Source organism: Crocodylus siamensis, chromosome 4 (assembly GCF_052110815.1).
Source record: "Crocodylus siamensis isolate JL-2025a chromosome 4, ASM5211081v1, whole genome shotgun sequence".
Lineage (NCBI taxonomy): Eukaryota > Metazoa > Chordata > Crocodylia > Crocodylidae > Crocodylus > Crocodylus siamensis.
In genome coordinates this window covers 143334265-143355090 of record NC_143398.1, presented here as the reverse complement: position 1 = coordinate 143355090, position 20826 = coordinate 143334265, and the positions used below count along the sequence as shown (strand labels likewise).

Genomic DNA, 20826 nt, shown 5'->3' with positions numbered 1-20826 from the left:
CTATGTTAAGGAGCATTATACATCTTTCATCATCAAGTTGGGATCAGAAGAGGGGCAAATAGAGGTATTGTGGGTCAGAATACAAGGGGATTGGGGGGAAAGGGACTTGGTAGTGGGGGTCTACTACAAGCTGCCACATCAGGAGGATGAGCTAGACCTCGAATTCTCAAGGCAGCCCTCAGAGGCCGTACGGTCAAGGGACGTGGTTGTCATGGGGGACCTAAACTACCCTGACATCTGTTGGGAGGAGCAGTCAGCTAGATCGAACTGTTCATATAGGTTCTTAACCTGAATACAGGACCTTCACCTAATGCAGGAGGTATACAGTCCCACTAGGGGAAACACCTTACTGGATTTGGTGTTGGCTACTGGAGAGGACATGGTGGGGGGGTCTGCAGGTACAGGGTAACCTAAGGGACAGTTACCATCAATTGATTGAATTCACTATCCAGTGAAGGATGGGAAAGATAACCAGTAGGGCAGAAAAGCTGTACTTCAGAGAGGCTAACTTCAGTGTGCTCAGGAGATTAGTTAGAGAGGCACTGAAGAACAAGAGCATTAGTGAGATGGGAGTCCAGGAAAGGTGGTCACTCCTAAAGGGAGCAATCCTTCAGGCACAGAAGGAGACAATCCCATTGCTCAAGAAAGGGGGCAAAGGGATCAAGAAACCCTGTTGGCTGAACAGGGAAATCCAGGAAAGCCTAGGGGCAAAAAAAGAGGCACACAGGCTGTGGAAGCAGGAAGGTAGTTTCCAGGGAGGAATACACCTACTTGGCTGCACTTGCAGGGAGGCAGTTAGAAAGGCCAAAGCAGCAATGGATCTTAGGCTGGCAACAAAAAGTTCTTCTTCAGGTATATAGGGAGTAAAAAGAAGGTACAAGGTAACATAGGTCCCCTACAAGACAAACTAGGCCAATTGGTGACAGCGGGGGACAAGGCTGAGCTCTTCAATGAGTTTTTTGTTTCTGTATTCCTGAACAAGGATTAAGACAAATATCCCAATTGGTTCATAGATGGACACAGGAGGGACACCAGCCCACCAACTGTTAGCACCAACTTGGTGAAGAGGCACTTGGAAAGAATGGATGTGTTTAAGTCAGTAGGCCCAGATGATCTTCATCCAAGGGTGCTGAAGGAATTGGCCACTGTCATAGCAGAGTCACTGGCATGGCTGTTTGATCACTCATGGTGCTCGGGTCAGATCTCAGAGGACTGGAAAAGAGTCAACGTGGTCCCTATTTTCAAGAAGGGGAGGAAGGAAGATCCAGGTAACTGAAGACTAGTTAGTCTCACCTCTATCTTTGGGAAAACCTTTGAAAAAATTATTAAGGATCACATTTGTGGGAGTCCAGCAGGAAAAATAATGCTGAAGGGCAACCAGCACAGCTTCATAGCAGGTAGATCCTGCCCGACTAACCTTGTTTCTTTTCATGATTGGGTTGCAAAAGGCTTAGATGCAGGAGTCGAGGTAGATGTAATTTACTTGGATTTTAAGAAGGCTTTTGATACAGTTTCTCATCCTAGTCTCATAAATAAACTGAGCAGCTGTGACAGATAATTACATGGTCAGGTGGGTGGCAAATTGGCTTAGGGGTCACACCCAGAGAGTGGTGGTGGACTGGTCGGTATTGACCTGGAAGGATGTGGGCAGTGGAGTCCCACAAGGCTCAATCCTTGAACCTATGCTGTGCAATGTCTTCATCAGTGACTTGGATGAGGAGGTGGAGAGCACTCTGTCCAAATTTGCAGATGACACCAAACTATGGGGTAAAGCTAACACACTAGAGGGCAGGGAATGGATCCAGGCAGATCTGTCCTAAATTGTTATACGTGGCCGTTGCACCCAGCTCTGTGGTGCATTTCAGCCCTCCCCATACACTGTTATATGCAGCTATTACACCCCAGAGCTCGGCGCATATCTGCTATTCCCATGCACTGTTATATGTGGCTATTACACCCCAGAGCTAGTTTATCGCATGCCATGCCAAACTGGGGGACTCTCTTGGACACTCCTGACCATATGGGCTGGACCAGAAAGAATTTCCAGCTGTAATTCCAGCCCAGAAAGCTAGAAAAACCAAAGCCCATGAAAACCAAAACTCCCCAAAAACCGAACTCTTCCCTGTGCAAGTAGTGGGGAAAAAAAATTGCTGGAGGCAGCTTTGTAAAGTGGGTGCATGGGAGATGCAATGCTTGTGTACACTTTTGTAACCCTAAGGTACCCCACACCCAGTGCCACACCCAGCACCTAGTGCAAAAAATAGCGTGCAGAAAAACAGGGAGGCTGTTGCAACAAGCACCGAAAAAACAAGGGAAAGCAGAGCCACTCCACACCATGTCTCTGGCACTGGGGACTCTTCTGGACACCCCTGACTATGTGGCCTTACCCAGGAAGGATTTTGAGGGCCCCAGCCAAAAAGCAGTTTCACTGGAGCACTATTAATGCAGACAAAGCAATTCAAAGGGGGGCTGGGTTTTGGGTTGTAGCTGTGTTGGTCTAAGGACATAGGCAGGCAAGATTCTTTGTGACATCTTTTATTAGACCAACTGAGCAGTTGTAAAAAAGTTCTTGGCTAGCTTTTGGGTGCAGCCACCCTTCTTCAGACATAGGGAGTCTCTGCTGTTCTGAGACTCCAAGAAATGAAGAAGCTAAAAGGTGTGACAGAAGGTCAGTAAAAATGTAAATAGGGTTGGCCAGAGTCACTCAACTGGTTTTATAGGTTCTGTTGAGGAATCTTAAGGTAATGGTCTGAGGGTGGGGTAGGAAATGGCCCTCTCCAGTACTACAGGAGGCACCCAGCTCTGGGGTGTAACAGCTGCATATAACACTGTATGGGGAGGGCTGAGAGCCACCCCAGAGCTGGGTGCAATGACCACATACAACAGTTTGGCACAGCCCACACCATAGACTGTTATATGTGGCCTTTACAACCCCGAGCTGGGTGCACCACAGGACCCAAGCCTCTCCAAGAGTGTGTGACTCTCCTCTCCCTGCAGTGGGCCTTGGAGTAGTGGCACAAGCATGTGAGGGGTTGGTGGTTGGCATGGGCAGCACCCCCTGCCCCCCCAGCCCTGCCTGTGTCACTCACTTCAAACCTGAAGCCCCCCTGCCGCACAACCTCGTGGGAGTGTTAGGTCATGCTGGCCATTTGTGTTTTCTTTGCAGGGGGGAGGGGGAGTTGGAGTGGGTTGATCATGGCCTGCCAGCACCGCTTTGGGGGCAGTGTGTTCTGGGCAAGGGGATCCCTGGTAACCAAGGCATCTTCATGATCCTAGATAACAACCACTGCCCAACCACTGCAAAAATTCCTTACAGTTAGACATGATACAAATGAGAGAAGACACAGGATGCATTCCGTGCTAAGAGAGAGCACCCCCAGCCATGGGGGAAGAAGCTGGCTGAAAAATATTTTTATTTGTGGAGAGAATATTATATCACAAAGCTGTATATATATATATAATATACGTGTATATATATTATGTCTGTGTGTATACACACACACACACACATATACAACGCAAATATATCACAAAGTTCTTACATTATATTATATCACAAATAAACCCCAGAGATTTTTTTTTGTCCCATCCAGAGCCCCAGCCAGGAGGCAAGAGGCAGAAAAACACTATATCACAAAGTTTACTTTCAACCAACACTGTTCAAACTTGCAGTAATCTTGGTCTAGATTTTTAGGGAAAGCCCTTTTTTTAGATTGTATTCCTCCCCCAAAAAGGAAGCTGCTCTCTGCAGTGAAAGAACTATGGATTTTTATCACTCCTTTTTTGTCAGCATGAAGCAGGGAGGGGTGGGAGTGTGCGTGCGTGCGTGCGTGCTTGTGCGTGCACGTATTTATTTTCAGATTTTGCAGGAGGAAGACAGTAAGCCATATTTTGATTACAGCAGAACGTAAGAAGCATAGGCAAGATGGAGGGAGGGAACCTAAGCATCTATCCTATTCCCACCCACCACACTGGTAGGCAGCAGACACCTTTTCATCCTGGACATTTAAACTGACTCCATTAATTCATATTTTGATTAGAGCAGAAAGTGTGCTATACTAGACGCAATGAAGCATGAAAGCATGAATGTTGTAATGCTAAAGCCTGAAGCCCGTACTTGTGGGGCCTTCAGGGAAGGTGGGGGAAAGCCTATTTTGCCCCAGAAGCCCCTCCTGGCCATGGGAAAGGTGTGTGGAAGGACTATTTTGCATAAGAAGACCCAGCAGGGCAGAATACCACAGCCACAAAGCTGCCCAGCTAGAAATCCTACATCCTACATCAGCAGGACTGGCTGGTTTTATCCAGACTTGCAAAAAAAATGTGGGTTGTATCTAAAAAGCCACCATGCCACAGGAAAGACTCAGGGAGAGTGGGAGGGCAGGTGGGAGTGTATGGATGTAGAGTACATAGGTAAGGTAACAAAATTGGGGCTACATGAACAAAGACAAACAAAGAAAAAGGGTGCTATGTGTGTGAGTGGGGGATGCCCTTGGTAGTGAAAAGCTGTCTGAAAAACATTTTTCTTGTGAAAAGAATAACATTAGATCACAAAGTTTACTTTCAGCCAGCACTGTTCAAAACTGCACGTAGTCTTGGTCTTGATTTTTAGGGGAAACCCTTTTTTTAACCCAAGAAAACAGGCTAGAATAGTTCTTAAAGAAGCTGCAGTATAGCAAGTGTGAGGGCAGGCAAGCAGGGCCACCACTCACCAGGGGCGCTGTGAGGGAGCCACCAGTCATGGGGAAAGCATAATTACACGAGATAATTACCTGGGCTACATGAAAAGACAAACAAAGAAAAAGGAACATTACATACGATCCTTAAAATGAGCTAATGAAGCATATTTCAGTAAGTAGCTGCTTGGACTAGGTTGATCAAGCTTAGTTGCTGATGTATTCACAGAATACGAGGACTTGTCTACATTGTGGCAGAAAAAGGTTAATGGTGAATTCCCACATGCTTTTTTCAGTAATAGGATATTAAGAGTATCAAAGAAGCACCTGGCAGTGTCATTGCCAGCATTTTTACTGGAGATGGAAGTGGTGCCAGGTGAGTGTCTGAGGCTTCTGTTCTTCTCTTCTGCCTCCTGTGCACAGTGGCAGCAGCATATGAAACATAGCATTCGGGAAATGGAAATAGGAGGGAGGGGGAAGTTAAGAGCATAAGACTTTGTATTGTAAAACCACCCTGAAATGGTGGTACCTTTCCTGTACACAAAGGGGGGGAGGGACACAAGGGGCAAGAAGGGAGAGGTGCATCCTGCACCCTGCCTTGAAACTTGCCCTGCGACTTCAGGACTTCATGCTGTGGGATAGCTTGCACCAAAATTCATGGCAATTAAACCCTATTTACGTGAAAATTTAAGTAAACAATGCAAGCCACCCTCCCTTAGGGCACAGCCAAGTGTCTTACCTTTGTCTGGCTTGGGTGTCCTGTTTCAAGTGTCACAAAAGTGGTCTCATCCTTCAGGAGAACCCTCACCAACATCAGCAGCCAGCACTGTTGTCAAACCAGTCTTGAGAGGGCAAGTGTCCTGCTGGGCTGAGTCCCATCCACCTCAAAAGTCTCTTGTTCATGGATACACTGCACTGCACCAGACATCGGCAGCAAGAGTTGAACTGGTCGAATTGGTTTCCATTGGGCTGAGTCCCATTCTCTGTTGCGGGTGTATGCACCCTGATCCCTGTTCCACAAATTTATAGACCCTCAGGGGGGCAGCATCTCTCCCCCCAAACCCCCACTGGCCTTGTTCTGGTGGCAAAACCCCCCAGATAATTTGGTGCCAGCATGGAAAGCACCATGGGCTGCAAGAGTTCACAAAAAGCAAAGCCCCCCAAAAACACCAAAACAGAACTCTTCCCTGTGCAAAAAGTAGCAGGGAAAAAAATGCTGGAGGCAGCTTTGTAAAGTGGATGTATGGGAGATGCAATGCTTCTGCACACTTTTGTAGCCCTAAGGTACGCCACACCCAGTGCCACACCTAGCACCCAGTGCAAAAAGCGTTCAGAAAAAGAGGGAGGCTATTGCAATAAGCACCAAAAAAGCGAGGGGAAGCAGGGCAAAGTAGAAGAGGCAGGCAGCCTCTGGGGTGCTTTTGCATGAAAGCACTTGGGGGTAGCCCGAAGAATACCCCGCACCCAAAGCCAAGTGGAAACAGTGTGCTGCCCGAAGAGTGCCCCCTCCCCACCCCCTAGCCTTGGGAGATGCTTGTGTACACTTTGGGAGCCCTGCAGGGCTTTGCATGGAAAGGTTTGGCACCCCCAAAAAGCTCCTGACCAGCCCATGCGTGGGGATTAGCTTTGCACAGAAAGATTTCATGCCTCAGCACCCCCGAGTGCAACTTGTACCCAGGAAAAGAGAGTGGCAGAAGTGCTGCAGCTGTGTGTTTCTTGTCCTAAAGAGCCACCTGGCAGTAAGGTAGGACTGAAAGGGCATGAGGGTACAATTGTTCTGACATGCCTGCTAGCGCTTTTTACTAGTCATAGCATAGTAAGTCCTGACATGGTAAATCATGTCTATGTTACTTATTTAGCTGTCTTAAAGTAAGACAGAAAAATTAAACCAGGAACATTTTTAGTGACTAAATTCTACCCCCTGAGCTGACAGTGCAGTGATGTAAAAGCCTCTGTCCCTGGCCCTGTGCTCTCATCTGTACCACAAAGTCTTTCCTTCTTTATCATTGCTGTTTCTCTTCAGAGTATTTAACTAAAGCAGTATAGTAAACTGTACAGTGTCTACAAACACTTTCATTCCCAGCAATGTTACTTCTCTGCATGAGGGGGAGGCGCTGCACTGCCTGGCCAGGAATATTTAAAATTAATCTTCTTCCTCTATAAGACCCACCCCACTGCCTCCACCCACACTGCAACACCCCTCTGACAGGGAAAGAAGGAAGTTTAAATTGCATTCATATGTTTATGTCTGCTGGACTTAATTTCTGTCTTCCCTGACCTGCTACCCCGAAAGACAGCTGACAGAGCACAGAAAACTTGGGAACTTTTGTGGAGTCGTCTTGCTGGATCTGTTTCTTTTTGCAGTAAGCAAATTTTTCTTTCTTTGGCTTTCTGCTGTTATGTACAATTCTTCTGTAAAAGATGAGGGTGGGGATTTGTGTGGTTTCAGTTTCTAAAAAGCCTAGCCGCGGCTTGTACATGAAGACAGGAAAAGCTGCAGCAGACCCTGGGCACAGGACCAAGGTTCCTGCTGACAGCTGGCAGTAGGTTGGGAGCTGCAGAGACAGTTCTTCCTCAAAACTGAGACTAAAGCTCAGGGGAAGAGTGTGGGACCGAGAACGGGGAAGTGGAGCTGCCCAATGCAATCCCTAATTTTCATAACTGTTCTGGAAGTGTGTATTGTAGTGAATGCCAATTATTACAGAAGCAGTTTTGACCCCCTTGACTCCTCAGTGTCTTTGCCAAACCAGAACCAGAAGCCCTGACATACTGCAGGCCAGGTCTCTGCCAAGGTTAGAATATTTTAGGCAAGTCTGAGGAAGATGAGACACGACACCTGACTGTACATGGGTGTGTGCTGGAGCCAAGGTGGAGCTGCAGGGCTTTAGGGGGAATTCCAGCTGAGATCATGCCCCTTCCCCAACTCCTTAGAGCCCATGACAATGTGCATCTTGCACTGTCCCTACAGAAAGATTTGCATGTTTTTCTCACATTGCCATCAGGCTGCTCTGGTGAGCCAGGGCAAGGGCAGCCAGAAAGGGGGCTGGGTTAGTGGTCCTGACACACCTTCGCCCAGGGCCTTGCCACCACTGTAGAGCCAAAGCTGGAGTGGTGGAGCGGGAGGGCATGCCTGCACCTTATGCTTTGCTTAGGTAAGAACTAGCCTCCTGCTTCTGCTGATGTGCAAGATATACTTTCTTGAGCTGTCCATTTACAGCTGCTTTAGAAGCTAAAGCCCCACTACAACAACCTGAGTACTCATGTAGGCTTGCAAACACTCATACCAAGAGCCAGACGCATGACTGTAGCAAGTATAGAGATAGTGAGAGTGAGAGAAACTGCGAGCGAGCAAGCAGCCAGTGGAGATTGAGACTGGAAATGAGACTGCACCCAAGATCTCTCCGGAAATCGGGAGCATGGCTACTTTAAAAAAAGTTGGTATCTTTGATATTAGTATACTGCAATACAAGTTCTCCCCACACAGAGTGGTTTGAGCCACTTACATAAACAGCGCCTCTTCGGCAGTGAAGGAAATTCTTGTCGTGCCAAAGTCTATAAAGAGCCAGGGTATAACATAGTCCTTGTCATGTTACTGAGTAAGAGAGGCCAGAGAGAGACATGGCTCCTTTGAGAGGATTCTGGGACACACATGAATGTGGGCTCTGGGGCTCTGTGAGCTACCTGGTTTAAAAGGGCTGTTCCCAGGTTTCTGGCCACTACAGATCTGCTGGAAGCCCAGCAATGCTGAAGAAAGCTGCTGCCCATACAACAAGAAGCTGCAGCATTCCAGGCTCTAATCAGTAGGTCCTAATGCCAAGCTGACCTAAACCTCTGCTAATGACAACCATGGCAGCTGATTGGGAGCCAGGCAGGTCAAGATGTCTGGAAAAAGAGTGGCCAGGGGTCTTATAAGCCTAGACCTGTGCTGCCTGAGACTGGTTCTTGCCAGGCACTGGGAGGGAGCTCAGCAGGGAGTTTGAGACTGAAGAGCTTTCTGCTGTATGATTTATGTTGCTATTGAAAAGCCATAAGGCATAGAGGTGGCTGAAAGGACAGAAACAGGACACAGAGAGCACAAAACGAGATTTGTTTGCTAGATCACACCAGCCCTCCCGGCCCCAGTGCGATCTAGCAAACACATCTCGTTTTGTTTCAAGGCTATTTTGAGGGCTTTTGTTTTGATTTTGCTGTTTTGACCTCGACATTGGTTGAAACTGTTGAAACGAAACAGCCAGTGAAATTTTGCACAGCCCTAATAGCCAACCTGTGCTAAGGGGCCAAGGAACCCAGCAGAGGGTGGGAAAGGGCCCACAGCCTGTTTAGCGAGAATGGCCCAGGAAGACTGAGGGAGAGAAAGAGGTACAAAAATCTCCTCAGCAGAGGAGTGGTTCCAAGCGGGCAACCTACGTAAGCAAGAACAGCCTCCTGCATTTATAACTTGTAACATCAGGTATGGCAGGAAAGCTGGGACACTGCACCAGGGGCCCAGAAAGGTAAGCAGGCCAGAGAAGGGTGCCAGGGTGCATCAGACTGCCTGAGGCACTCTAGGATTGCTGTACATGGACTAGATTTTGCCCTCAAACTTGTGCTGGTTTGCACCCAGTGCCATGAGCTCTCCTGTCAGAGTCAAGAGTAATACTTGCATGAGTGCTGTGCATGCTTGCTGGGGTGAACAATAATTGAGCATTGTAGCCCGCAGAGTTTGGACACACTGGGAGTGAGAGATACCATCCTTAGGAAGACAGGATGATGTGAAAGAGGAAGCTTGATATTGCATACTAATTTTCCTCATATTTCCTCCTTCAGCTTTCTGTTTTGCATTTGCAGAGAACTCCCCAGGATCTGCTATGGATCTGGATGCGGAGACTGAACCCCTGCTAGACAGAGATGCAAGGGAGGCCAGCTCTTCCCAGTCCATCACTGCAGGTATCACACCGTATCAGGAAACACAGACACCCCTTGAGGTGCCAGCCCTGACAGCCCATGAGACTCACCACGTCTTCATCAGTTACAGCAGCACAGACTCAGCCTGGGCCCGGGGATTGATCCAGAATCTGGAGGCCACCCTTCTTGAGCTGAAGGTCTGTTTCCATGAGAGGGATTTTATGCCTGGCAAAACTATAATTGAGAACATGGTTGAGTCTATTCAGGGAAGCCAGAAGATCCTCTTAGTCCTGAGCCCGGACTTTGTCCAGAGCAGGTGGTGCCTGCTGGAGGCCAACCTGTCCATCTTCCGAGACTGCATTGAAAGGAAGCCTGTGATCCCCGTCATGCTGCAGACCTGCTCTGTCCCACTCCACCTCACCCACCTGACCTACCTTGATGCCAGCGATGTGCACTTCTTTGAAAAAGTCAGCAAGGTGATCTGCACTCCCAATCACCAGATGCAGAATGCCACCATGGTGCCTTACAACCCCCCATCCCTGTACAACGGGAAAGCTCTGCTGACCTTACGTGCAGTGAATGAGCGCTTTCTATTGAAACGGTCAGGGGGTATATTCAGTGACGTAGTCCCTGACCAGCTCAGCATGGTGAGTGATGATCCTGAATCATACAGGACAGCCATCCAGATGATTAATGAGGTTTCCACTAGGACAGACCCTTGTTTTCCTGCCATCGCATGTTTTTTTGTAATATGGACTTGTCTGTTTGTGACCTTAGTATATAATTTTTCCACGTCCATACCTCTTATTGGAATGAAAGAATCTTCCTGGTTGGTTGGGTGTTTGGGGGTTATGTTGCTCACCCTGCTTCTAGTCACAATTGTTGCACTTGTCAGCTGCATTTACCAGTACAATGTTAAATTGCCTAATGTGAAACTCCTGGAGATGTCCCAAGCTGCTGGCTTGGCCAACTGCCTGCTGCAGAAAAGTTCCTTGCTGATGGGGTGTGAGTCCCGTGTGGAACTCCACTTTGCCTACATGTCCCTGGAGGGGTGTAGGAGGGAGTTCTCCGAGACCTTTGGGGAGAGCAGCCCCTCTGCTGAAGAGATGTTCCAAAGAGCCCTGCATTATTTCTCCTCTGATTATGCCTGTTGTGTAGCCAAGAAGTATTTCCCCTTCTCCTGGGCAGGGACCATGCCAGGGCACTGGGATAAAGGGCCGTGTTTCTGCCAGTTTGTTTCTCACTGTGTGGGGAAAGGTTCCTGGTGCTGGAATGCGTCTTACCACTCAAGAAAGAGAATGAGAGAAAGCTAGGATTTGATTCAATATGGGGATTTAGACACTGGATGGAATATTTGTTCTGGAGCTGGTTATTCTAACTACCTAGCCCTTCTTTGTTAAGGCTGAAATGCTGTGCATGTGGGAGAGGAAGGAGTTCTCCTCTAGTTCCATTTTCCCACCAAAAGAACAGTATGCCTGGGGCCAATCCAGGGAACCCCAAACGACCTTCCTGCTATACATTCAGGTGTCAGAGTGTGGGCTGTTGTGTCTAACTGAAACAACCACTATGGCAAGTGCAGATTCTGGATGTAGATCAAATGTAAGTTATAGACATGTTCCTATGGTTGTATGGGCTGACTGCTCAACATATAATCCATATATGGTAGCCTGGGAAAATAGAGGAAAACCTGTAAGTCAAGGACACCAATATTGGGCTGGAGCTAGACCATATATAGGTAATTTTTTTGAAAAATTCATAGTTTCATAGTTTCTACGGTCAGAAGGGCAGATCATCGAGTCCAACCCCTGCCATGGCAGGAAAGAGTACTGGGGTCAAACGACCCCAGCAAGGTGTTCGTCTAGCCTCCTCTTAAAGACCCCAGGGTAGGAGCCAGCACCACTTCTCTTGGAAGTTGGTTCCAGATCCTAGCCGCCCTGACCTAATGCTAATCAATTCCTGTAATGTAAAGTTTAACCTTTTACTAAGAATGTGATATAACCAGCAAGAATTCTATTAAGATGCTAATATGTTCTTGTTGAGTGGCTTTAGTAAAGAGGAAATGTGTAAGCCCCTATTGCTGCCCTTGACCATTTTCAAGGGGCCTCAGTGATACTACGGAGATGTGACTGAAGTGGGCAACCTCAGGTGTTTTTTTCTGAATGACAGCTAGTCTGGTCCGCAAAGGTCAACTTAAACAGAGCAAAAGTCCTGAAGGGAAACCTTATGTAAATGCCTTTATAATAATCCAAATATAGTTTATCATAGCTTTAGCTTGAAATTATTGACAGTAATAACTGAAGTAATCAACTATACAAGATGTAGTTTTGCTATAATAAATATATTTGTTTTAAGTTTCTGGAAAAAGGTGCAAATTAAAGTAGCCGTATTGGTGAAAATCACGAACCAAGGTGAAGTCAAAACAAGAGAGAGACAAGCAGCATTTCAGGATGGTGAAGGACAGCAGGCAGAAATTGTTCCTTCCAGAAGTGTAATTTTCACAAGGACATAAATCTCAGCTCCCTGACAACTATTAGTCTATATTTCAAAACAAAACAAACAAACAAAACCCCTTTGATTCTGTCCAGTTCCCAAAGTTTCAGTTAAACCAAGGCATTGAAATAAGCCATTTAGTATTCAACTGGAATAAGCCATGATATAGAGTCAAGGGAAATAGAAGAATTCCAAAATTCAAAATGATCTGCCAGTCTGGGTCCTGTCTTGAATCCCAGTTTGAGTCTCCCCAGATGGTATAGGTGAGAGTCTTTATTCTGCTGTTATAGGTAGCTCAATAGAACCAGGATACCTATTTATTTCTGTGTTTTAGGGTATAAACAATAAAAAGGTCAGACTCGAAATCTGTCTCTTGCATCTTTTTAAAAACCTGTGTGGTAGTAACACTGTATCTGCAAAGAGGGGATGGGGAACCATTAGGCAGGATAATAATTAACAGAAATGAAATGATCTGATTCTTGTATTTAAATAAGGTAATCATTAAGGGAATTAATTGTACATGATCCTTTATTTTGTACTTAAGTTTGCAAAGGGGTCCTGAACACAAATGGGCTGTAGTCCTGTTTTTCTATGGGCTGTAGTCCTGTTTTTCTAAAGGTGAAATAATCAGACTATGCTAATATATGGTGAGGTGTGGCTGTCTTTCTCCAGAGCCCTTCAGTGCAAGGACTAGTCCCTATGCAGGTGGGTATTCCAGGCACAGGTGACGGTTTGAGACCATGAGACGTATAGCATCAGCCACTGGAGCCAAGGATTTGGGGCACAACCCACACTACAGCCACACACTTATATGGGACCAGCCAGCCCCAGACCTCCCCCAGAGGTGTGAATGAAAAGAGATGCTTGAAAGTGTAACATTTCCCACTGCCTATCCCTCACCCCCAAAGTCACTCCTAAAAACACCCTGTGGATTTTGAGGGGCACAGAAAGGCTGTTACATTTTCTTTTTCCTGGTGGGCAATGTGGAATCAAACACTCTCAGCCTGAAACAGGATGAGGTTTGTGGGTCACCCAAAGTCAGAGGAAGCAACTAAGATCCAAAGTACCCTTCCCCAAGCCTACCCTCTGTAAGCAATAAAGCTCTCCACAAAAACAAGTGTAGTGAACTTGTGGGGAGAGGGATTGGGCCTGCCTGGATACGCCCTTTGCTTGGCTGACTGAAGGAGTCTATTTTTTGTGCTTCAGGCTAAAGGACACACCGCAAGTTCTCACAGTGGCTCAAGCACCCTCAGGGACTACAAGGCCTGTACACCCCAGGGGAAACAAGGCCCAGAAACAGTCCAGATGCCTGGGTGGTGGCCGCGATTACCCCAGGGTTGTGGGTGTGCTCCAGGAAGGGGAATATGAAGTGCCCCAAGGGAGGTACTTGGGGCTTGGTAGGTAGTCAGGCACGGTGAGGTGGGTGGCTCAGTACAGGAGTGCCTCCTACTGGCCCACCACAGGCCACATTCTGCAGGTGAGAGCATTTGTATGTCTTCCATGCAGGGATCCTTAGTTTGCAAAAGGACTCACAGAGCCAGTCTTCAATGGGGCACTTCTGTCTTTGGTTAGAAAAATATTTTTAAGCAAAGAGGGAGCAGAGCATGAGGTGCTTGTAACACAGCACATCTGTCTTCTGAAGGCTTTGTGCAAGTTTTCCTTGAGGACAAGGGTTACAATGGGGCCAGAGATTGAATAGATCTTACCTGAAAAGTGTCTCCCTCTGCTAACGATGAGTTTGCCCTTTACTGTTTTTTCTGTGAGTTAATTCTGGTGCTGTGGTTTCTCAGTTTCACACATGCGGTTTCTAAGAGTGCATCTGGTGCACTGAATGAGGAATCACACATTTTGTGATAAGCACATGTAGGAGGCATGGATTCTGATTAGGACTCAGCCTGTAGTCTAAGAGAGAGAGAGATTTAGTCTGAGATCTGTTCTTACCTGGCATGCTAGTCTAACACTACCTTCCTCTTGCAGTTGCTTATGTCACATCTATTACATCCATCAAGAGATGCACCAGCTTTCCAATTTGGTGCTTAGTGTTCTAGGTTGACAGTGGCAGCCAAGACCTCAATTTCAAATGTAGGATACAATAAAATAGTTGTCGGTGGTCTAACTGTTCCTCCCAATTTAAATGGAAACATTGTCATTTACACTAGTAAGGAGCAATGTTCAGAATGTTTGAAATGACCTGCCATAAAAAAGGGGGTGGGGTTTATGGGACCGATGTCTGGTTTTTTCCCAGAACAGATCTGCAAAATCACTTCCCCAGGGGTCCTAAAAGAGAGGGGGGAAAGTATTTAGAAAGCAGGAAAAGCTTCCATTAATGCATGAATCAAGCTAAAAAATCTAAATGTGATTCAAGCCTTGGAGATTCCCAGACAAATATAAGAAATTGGTTTCCTTTGTATAAAACATTAAGGAAGAAAACAAACCACATGTGGACCGAGGCAGCCTGTTTGAGGGGCAACCCTGGATCATTAGCAGTTGGTTTACTGTAGCAGTGTCAAACATATAGCCTGTGGGCCAGATTTGGCCTGTGGAGTTATTCCATCCAGCTGCTACCAGAAGTTGGGGTATGGCCAGCAAAGCATGGCCTGCCACAGAATTTGGAGGTCCTTAATCCAGATAGACAGGTGCATCAGTGACAGGGGGGTGAGCAAGGGATATGTAGAGACAGCCCTTGCTTGACCAACCACCACCTGATCCTCAAACCTGTGCCCACTGCAGTTGCTGCTGGCTTCATGGATTCACCCCAAAAGAAGCCCCCTCAGTCTGGATCTGATCCAGGATGATTTTAATACCCTTGGAATCTGATATAATCAGTAGCTTCTGGTATTACAAAGCATACAGCCTATTTAGTCTAGACACTTCACGAGGTCAGCATTAATGGAGGGCAGGGAATCTCCCTCACCTGGACCTCCCTGTCCCGTAGCAGGCATGGGTGTCCCATGGGACTGATGAAAGACCGACACAAAGTACCCATTTAATAGGTTGGCTTTTTCCTGGGCATCAGGTGTCAGTTATCCCATTCATGTGGGCTCCTGGGCTGTGTAGGAGCTTCCTGGTTTGAAAGTGCTGCTGTCAGGTTTCTGGCCACTACAGAACTGCTGCAGAAACTCTGCTGCCCATAACTCAGGTACTTGGGGTTCATCTGGACCACAGACTCATGAACCTGCAGGACTCCAGGCTTTAATTTGTGGGAGCCTTGCAAAGAAGCTCTGCAGGGAGTTTGAGACTGAAGGTAAGACTCTTACTGTAAGAGCTTTATGTTGCATGATGTATTCATGTTATTTTTTTAAAGCCATGAGGCATGGGAGTGGCTGAAAGTGCTGAAGGAGGCCACAGTGAGCACCCAGGGAAGGTGCTGAAGCATTACTGATTTGGCTTCTGAGGACTGCAGACTGCAAGGATGAGCAGCCTAGACTCTGCAGAGGCCAGAACCAGGCTGTGGGGGCCATTGTCAGGCTATGCTGAAGGACCAAGGAGCCCAATGGAGCATGGAGAAGGGCCCACAACCTCTTTAGGGAGCACAGCCAGGGAAGATGAAGGGAGAGCAAGAGGAACAAATATCTCCTAAGCAGAGGAGGGGGTCCCAGCTAGCAACATACTTAATCAAGAACAGCCTCCTGCATCTTCTAGCATCCAGCATGGCAGGCTGGCTGGGAGAGTGCACCAGGTGCTCAGAGAGGTAATCTGGCTAAAGCAGGGTGCCAGGAGGCATCAGACTGCCCAAAGCACTCCAGGATTGCTATACATGGGCTAGGCTTTGCCCTCAAAGCAGTGCTGGTAAGCACTCAGTGCCATGAGCTCTCCTGTCAGAGTCAGGAGGACTGCTTGCTTGAGTACATGATCACCGGGGTGACCAGTAATTGAGCATTGTAGCACAAAGAGTTTGGGCACACTGAGAATGAGAGGAGGACAGGATGGTGAGAAAGAGGAGACTTAATATTACATATTCATTTCCTTCATATTTCCTCCTTCAGCTTTCAGTTTTGAATCTGTGGAGAACTCCCCGGGGGTCTGTGATGGAGCTGGTTGAGGAGATTGAACCTCTATCAGTCCCAGATGCTAAAGAGGCCAGCTCTTCCCAGTCTGCCAGGGCAGGAATCACAGGATATCAAGAAACACAGACACCCCTTGAGGTGCCAGCCCTAACAGCCCACGAGACTCACCACGTCTTCATCAGTTACAGCAGCACAGACTCAGCCTGGGCCCTGGGACTGATCCAGAAGCTGGAGGCCACCCTTCCTGAGCTGCAAGTCTTTTTCCATGAGAGATTTCATGCCTGGCAAAACCGTAAGTGAGAACATGGTTGAGTCCATTCAGGGAAGCCAGAAGATCCTCTTAGTCCTGAGCCCGGACTTTGTCCAGAGCAGGTGGTGCCTGCTGGAGGCCAACCTGTCCATCTTCCGAGACTGCATTGAAAGGAAGCCTGTGATCCCCGTCATGCTGCAGACCTGCTCTGTCCCACTCCACCTCACCCACCTGACCTACCTTGATGCCAGCGATGTACACTTCTTTGAAAAAGTCAGCAAGGTGATCTGCACTCCCAGTCACCAGATGCAGAATGCCACCATGGTGCCTTACAACCCCCTATCCCCTTACAATGGCAAAACCCTGGTGACCTTACGTGCAGTGAATGAGCACTTCCTATTGAAACGGTCAGGGGGTGTATTCAGTGACGTAGTCCCTGACCAGCTCAGCATGGTGAGCGAAGATGCCGAATTGTACAGGACAGCCATCCAGATGATTAATGAAGATTCCTCTAGGACAGTCCCATGTTTTCCTGCTATCTGATTTTTTGTAATTTGGGCCTGTCTGCTTGTGACCTTAATACTTACTTATTGTGGGGCCCTAAATAACGATGCAGTTCCAGGACTGGAGGATAGTTGGATGTCTAGTGGCCTTGTATTTTTGTTGCTTTACCTGGTCATATTCACAATTGTTGCACTTGTCAGCTGCATTTACCAGTACAATGTTAAATTGCCTAATGTGAAATTCCTGGAGATGTCCCAAGCTGCTGGCTTGGCCAACTGCCTGCTGCAGAAAAGCTCCTTGCTGATGGGGTGTGAGTCCCGTGTGGAACTCCACTTTGTCTACATGTCCCTGGAGGGGTGTAGGAGGGAGTTCTCCGAGACCTTTGGGGAGAGCAGCCCCTCTGCTGAAGAGATGTTCCAAAGAGCCCTGCATTATTTCTCCTCTGATTATGCCTGTTGTGTAGCCAAGAAGTATTTCCCCTTCTCCTGGGCAGGGGCCATGCCAGGGCACTGGGATAAAGCATCTTGTTTCTGCCAGTTTGTTTCTCACTATGCGAGAAAAGGTCCTGGTGCTGGAATGCTTCTTATCATTGAGAAAGGAGAATGAGAGAAAGCTAGGATTTGATGCAATGTGGGATAGAGACACTGGGCAGGAAGTTTGTTTTGGTCCTGGTTACTTAGATACCTACCCCTTCAGTTTGTTAACGATGAAATCCTTTGGGAGTGGGAGAGGAAGGAAGTCTGCTTCCATGTTCCCACCAAGGGAAGACTATGCCTGGGGCCAAGCCAGGGAACTCCAAACTACTTTCTTGCTATACACTGAGGTGTCACAGTGTGGGCTCTTGACATATCTAACTGAAACACCGCAATGACAGTACAGATTCTGGAGGTAGCTTTAAGAGTAAGTTATAGATGTGTGACTACAGTTGTATGGGCTGACTTCTCAAAATAGAATCAATATGTGGTAGCCTGGGAAAGTAGAGCAAAATTTGCAGGTCAAGGTCACCAATACCGGGCTAGACCGTATGCAAATAGCTGTTTTGTAAAGTGCTAATAGTAGTTAAATTTAAGAATTGCAGTAACTTGAGGCATTTTTACACATGCAAGCGCCACAGTGCTGGGTGCTTTGAAAAGCATCTAGTGCTGTATAAGAAAAGGAATCAACTATATAAGATGTGCAAATGTAATTAAGTGCAAATTTAAAGCAGCCCTGTTAGTGAAAAATATAAATCAAAGTGAAAACAAAACAAGACCGGGCCAAGCAGAATTCCAGGTTGGTGAAGGTCAGTGGTCAGAAATCTCCCCGTCTAGAAGAAATGTTTACAAAGACATAAATCTCAACTCTCTGACAACTACTAGTCTGTGTGTGAGAGCTGCACGGTTCACTGGGCCGCAAGCTCAGTGGGCGCACCATGTTTGGTACCCTTTGCGGAAGAAGTGGAGATTCTTGCTCTGGGAGCTAACACCAGAACAAGGGAGAGTCTGCATAGTACCATCAGGAGCTTATCTCCCCACCAGGTGCAGAGCTGTGCAGCTTCAGGACACAGGTGCCCATGGGGAAGAGGAAAAGGGAATGGCCAGCCCAGCTGCTAGACTGTTTGGGAGCCAGGAGAAGCTGCCAGGTCAGAGCCCTGTGGAAGGGAGCCTGGTCTGAGCCAAGGGGGCTCGGGCTGCAGCAACAAAAGACCTGCTGGGGGAGGGCAACCCTGTGCCAAACTGTGAGTGCAGGAGGGGAGACAGTCCAAGAGGAGGAAGGCTGAGGAGCCACAAACCTCAGTGCAGGGGAGTGAGGAGACGCTTAACCCTGTAGCATTTGCAGGCAGTTTATTTACAGGAGAGACCAGAGGAAACTGTTCACCCCACCATCAGATCAGAGGTGTCAGCACTACGGCCACCCTGATTAATAGATTTAGAGCTTCAAGAATGACAGGAGCTGCACTCACTCCATTGACTGGAGGATCCTAGCAATAATTGTGTTGCTATTTATTACAATGAGAGGGGAGGTCTAATTCTAAAAGGAAACTGTTTATTTATTTATTTTTGTCAGAAGGATATGACCAGGCAAGTGGAATTAGTGCAGGAGTCTGCTGTAAGGGGACAACCCCTTGTGTTAGAATTATTCACTTATGGTTACATTGTTAGATTGTAGTCAAATTATTGGTTTTATTATTCTCTGTTTATTTTGTGTGTGTGCATGTGTGTGTGTGTGTGTACAGGATTTTTGGATTGTGTACATACAAGATTTCTTAATTTTACATATATATATACGTGTGTGTGTGTGTGTGTGTGTGTGTGTGTGTGTGTGTATTAATCTCTCTCTCTTCCTGTATATAGTTATATATATAACTAACTACAAAACCCATCTATTCATTGGGCTTGGAGTAAATTCTTGGGTGGTGAAGGTGAGGGCCACATCCCTCCAGGGGACACACCAATCAGCAGATCTGCCTGGGAAAGATCCCAGGGCTACTGACACCTTGAGGATCCAAAATCTGACATATTGCCCAGCCTAGCACACCAGTGAGGGTTACATGTACTGCGAAAAAAATAAAAACCATGATTCTGTCCAGTTCCCAAAGTTTCAGTTAAACCAGGACATTGGAATAAGCCAATTAGAGTTTAATCTCCTTTAAATGCTCCTTTAACAGCAGAAACTGTCTAAGGAGGCAGCCCTAACAGTCAGGCAGGAACCCCACAGATACCTGTTATCATGGCAGCAGGAATGGGGGAATTATCCGGGGCCTGCAGGCGGTCAGCTGACCAGAAGAGGCAGGGCCTTGGGCACATATAAACCCCAGGGCTGGGACTAGAGGGCAGTTCTCTGTCAGCAGCCAAGGGGAAAGGAGCTCTCTTAGAGGAAGCTAAGTGGAGATGTTTGACTGCCTGTTTACTTCTGGTAGAATTAAGAGGCTCCAGGACCTGACCAGGGACCCTGGCCTGCAAGGCATTTAGTGCTAGGGGGGAAGTGTTATGCTTTTAAAGGGACACAGCACACCCTGAGCAGCTTGCATTATGTTATAGCCCCGGGGCTCATATTTTGATTTCTGTTTGTAAACTGGTGGATTGGGCTGAGGCTATTGGGGAAGGAGGAGGCCTCATTGGGGGCCCACTATGGTATGGGGACCCCAGCGCCAAGGGGTGCACAGACAAAGAGGGTGAGCAGACCCCAGTGCCAAAGGGCACAATGACAATGGGGAGAGCAGACCCCAATGCCAGGGTCATGGAGGCAAAAAGGGTAAACAGACCCCAGTGCTAGGGGGGCACAGAAACAGGGCTGCAGAGAGCACAGCGCCAGGGGGTGCAAAAACAGACAAAGTGTGAATGTCATTTGCGAGGCTTGGGACATGGTAAAGGGGTGGTTTGGAGCCACACATCTAGCCCATAAGGCTGAGGGTGTCCCATGAGGCATCTATTTTAAAGCAGAACCCAAAGTGGTCTGAGAACCCACAGGGTTCAGTGAGGTCCATCAGGAATGTGTCCAAAATACAAATTCAAAGGCATCCTCCCTATTTATTATAGTTACAGCAAGACGTGGCAGGTGAGAAAGAGGGTGCCCATTGGGCAGGACTGGCATGGTCAAGGAGCCCTAGGGGTATCATGGCCATCCCTGGGGACCCCATCCTGTGACAGCTATGAATAAATATATGGTATAGAGTCAAGGAAAATAGAAGAATCCAAAAATGTAAGACCATATGGCAGTCTGGGTCCTGTTCTGAACCCCCTGTCCTGAGTCTTCCCAAGTGGTATGAGTAAGAATGCGTATTGTGCTCTTGTTGGTATCTAGATAGAACCGGGATATGTTTGCTGCTGTGCTTTTGGGTATAAATAAAAAGCATGAAGTGCAAACCTGTTTCTTGCATCTTTTATAACTTGTGTGGTAGTAACACCCTATTAGCTAAGAGTGGATGGGGAACCATTAGGAAGGATAATAATTAACAGATGTGAAACTACCTGAATCTTGTATTTAAGAAACATAATCAATAAGGGAATTGTAGCTGCTTCTTTATTTTTGTGCCTAA

The 20826-nt window shown here is 47.3% G+C and overlaps 1 protein-coding gene and 1 pseudogene across 2 annotated transcripts; both read left to right on the top strand.

Moving 5' to 3' along the window:
• Positions 1-6870: 6870 nt before the first annotated feature.
• On the top strand, positions 6871-12403 carry LOC149866668 (uncharacterized). Of its 2 annotated transcripts, none has more exons than XM_090041159.1 (2): positions 6871-7036; positions 9501-12403. In XM_090041159.1, exon 2 carries the CDS (start codon positions 9521-9523, stop codon positions 10868-10870), a length of 1350 nt encoding a protein of 449 aa, XP_089897285.1. In that variant the 5' UTR covers positions 6871-7036; positions 9501-9520; the 3' UTR covers positions 10871-12403. The 2 variants fall into 2 exon arrangements, with proteins under 2 accessions (XP_089897285.1, XP_089897284.1); XM_090041158.1 differs by having other exon boundaries at positions 9480-12403.
• A 3672-nt stretch (positions 12404-16075) lies between these two features.
• On the top strand, positions 16076-17425 carry LOC149866667 (uncharacterized; annotated as a pseudogene).
• The last annotated feature ends 3401 nt before the right edge of the window (positions 17426-20826 follow it).

Coding starts and splice junctions, on each gene's coding strand:
- LOC149866668 (XM_090041159.1), top strand. CDS start 9,521: ATGGATCTGGATGCGGAGACTGAACCCCTGCTAGACAGAGATGCAAGG.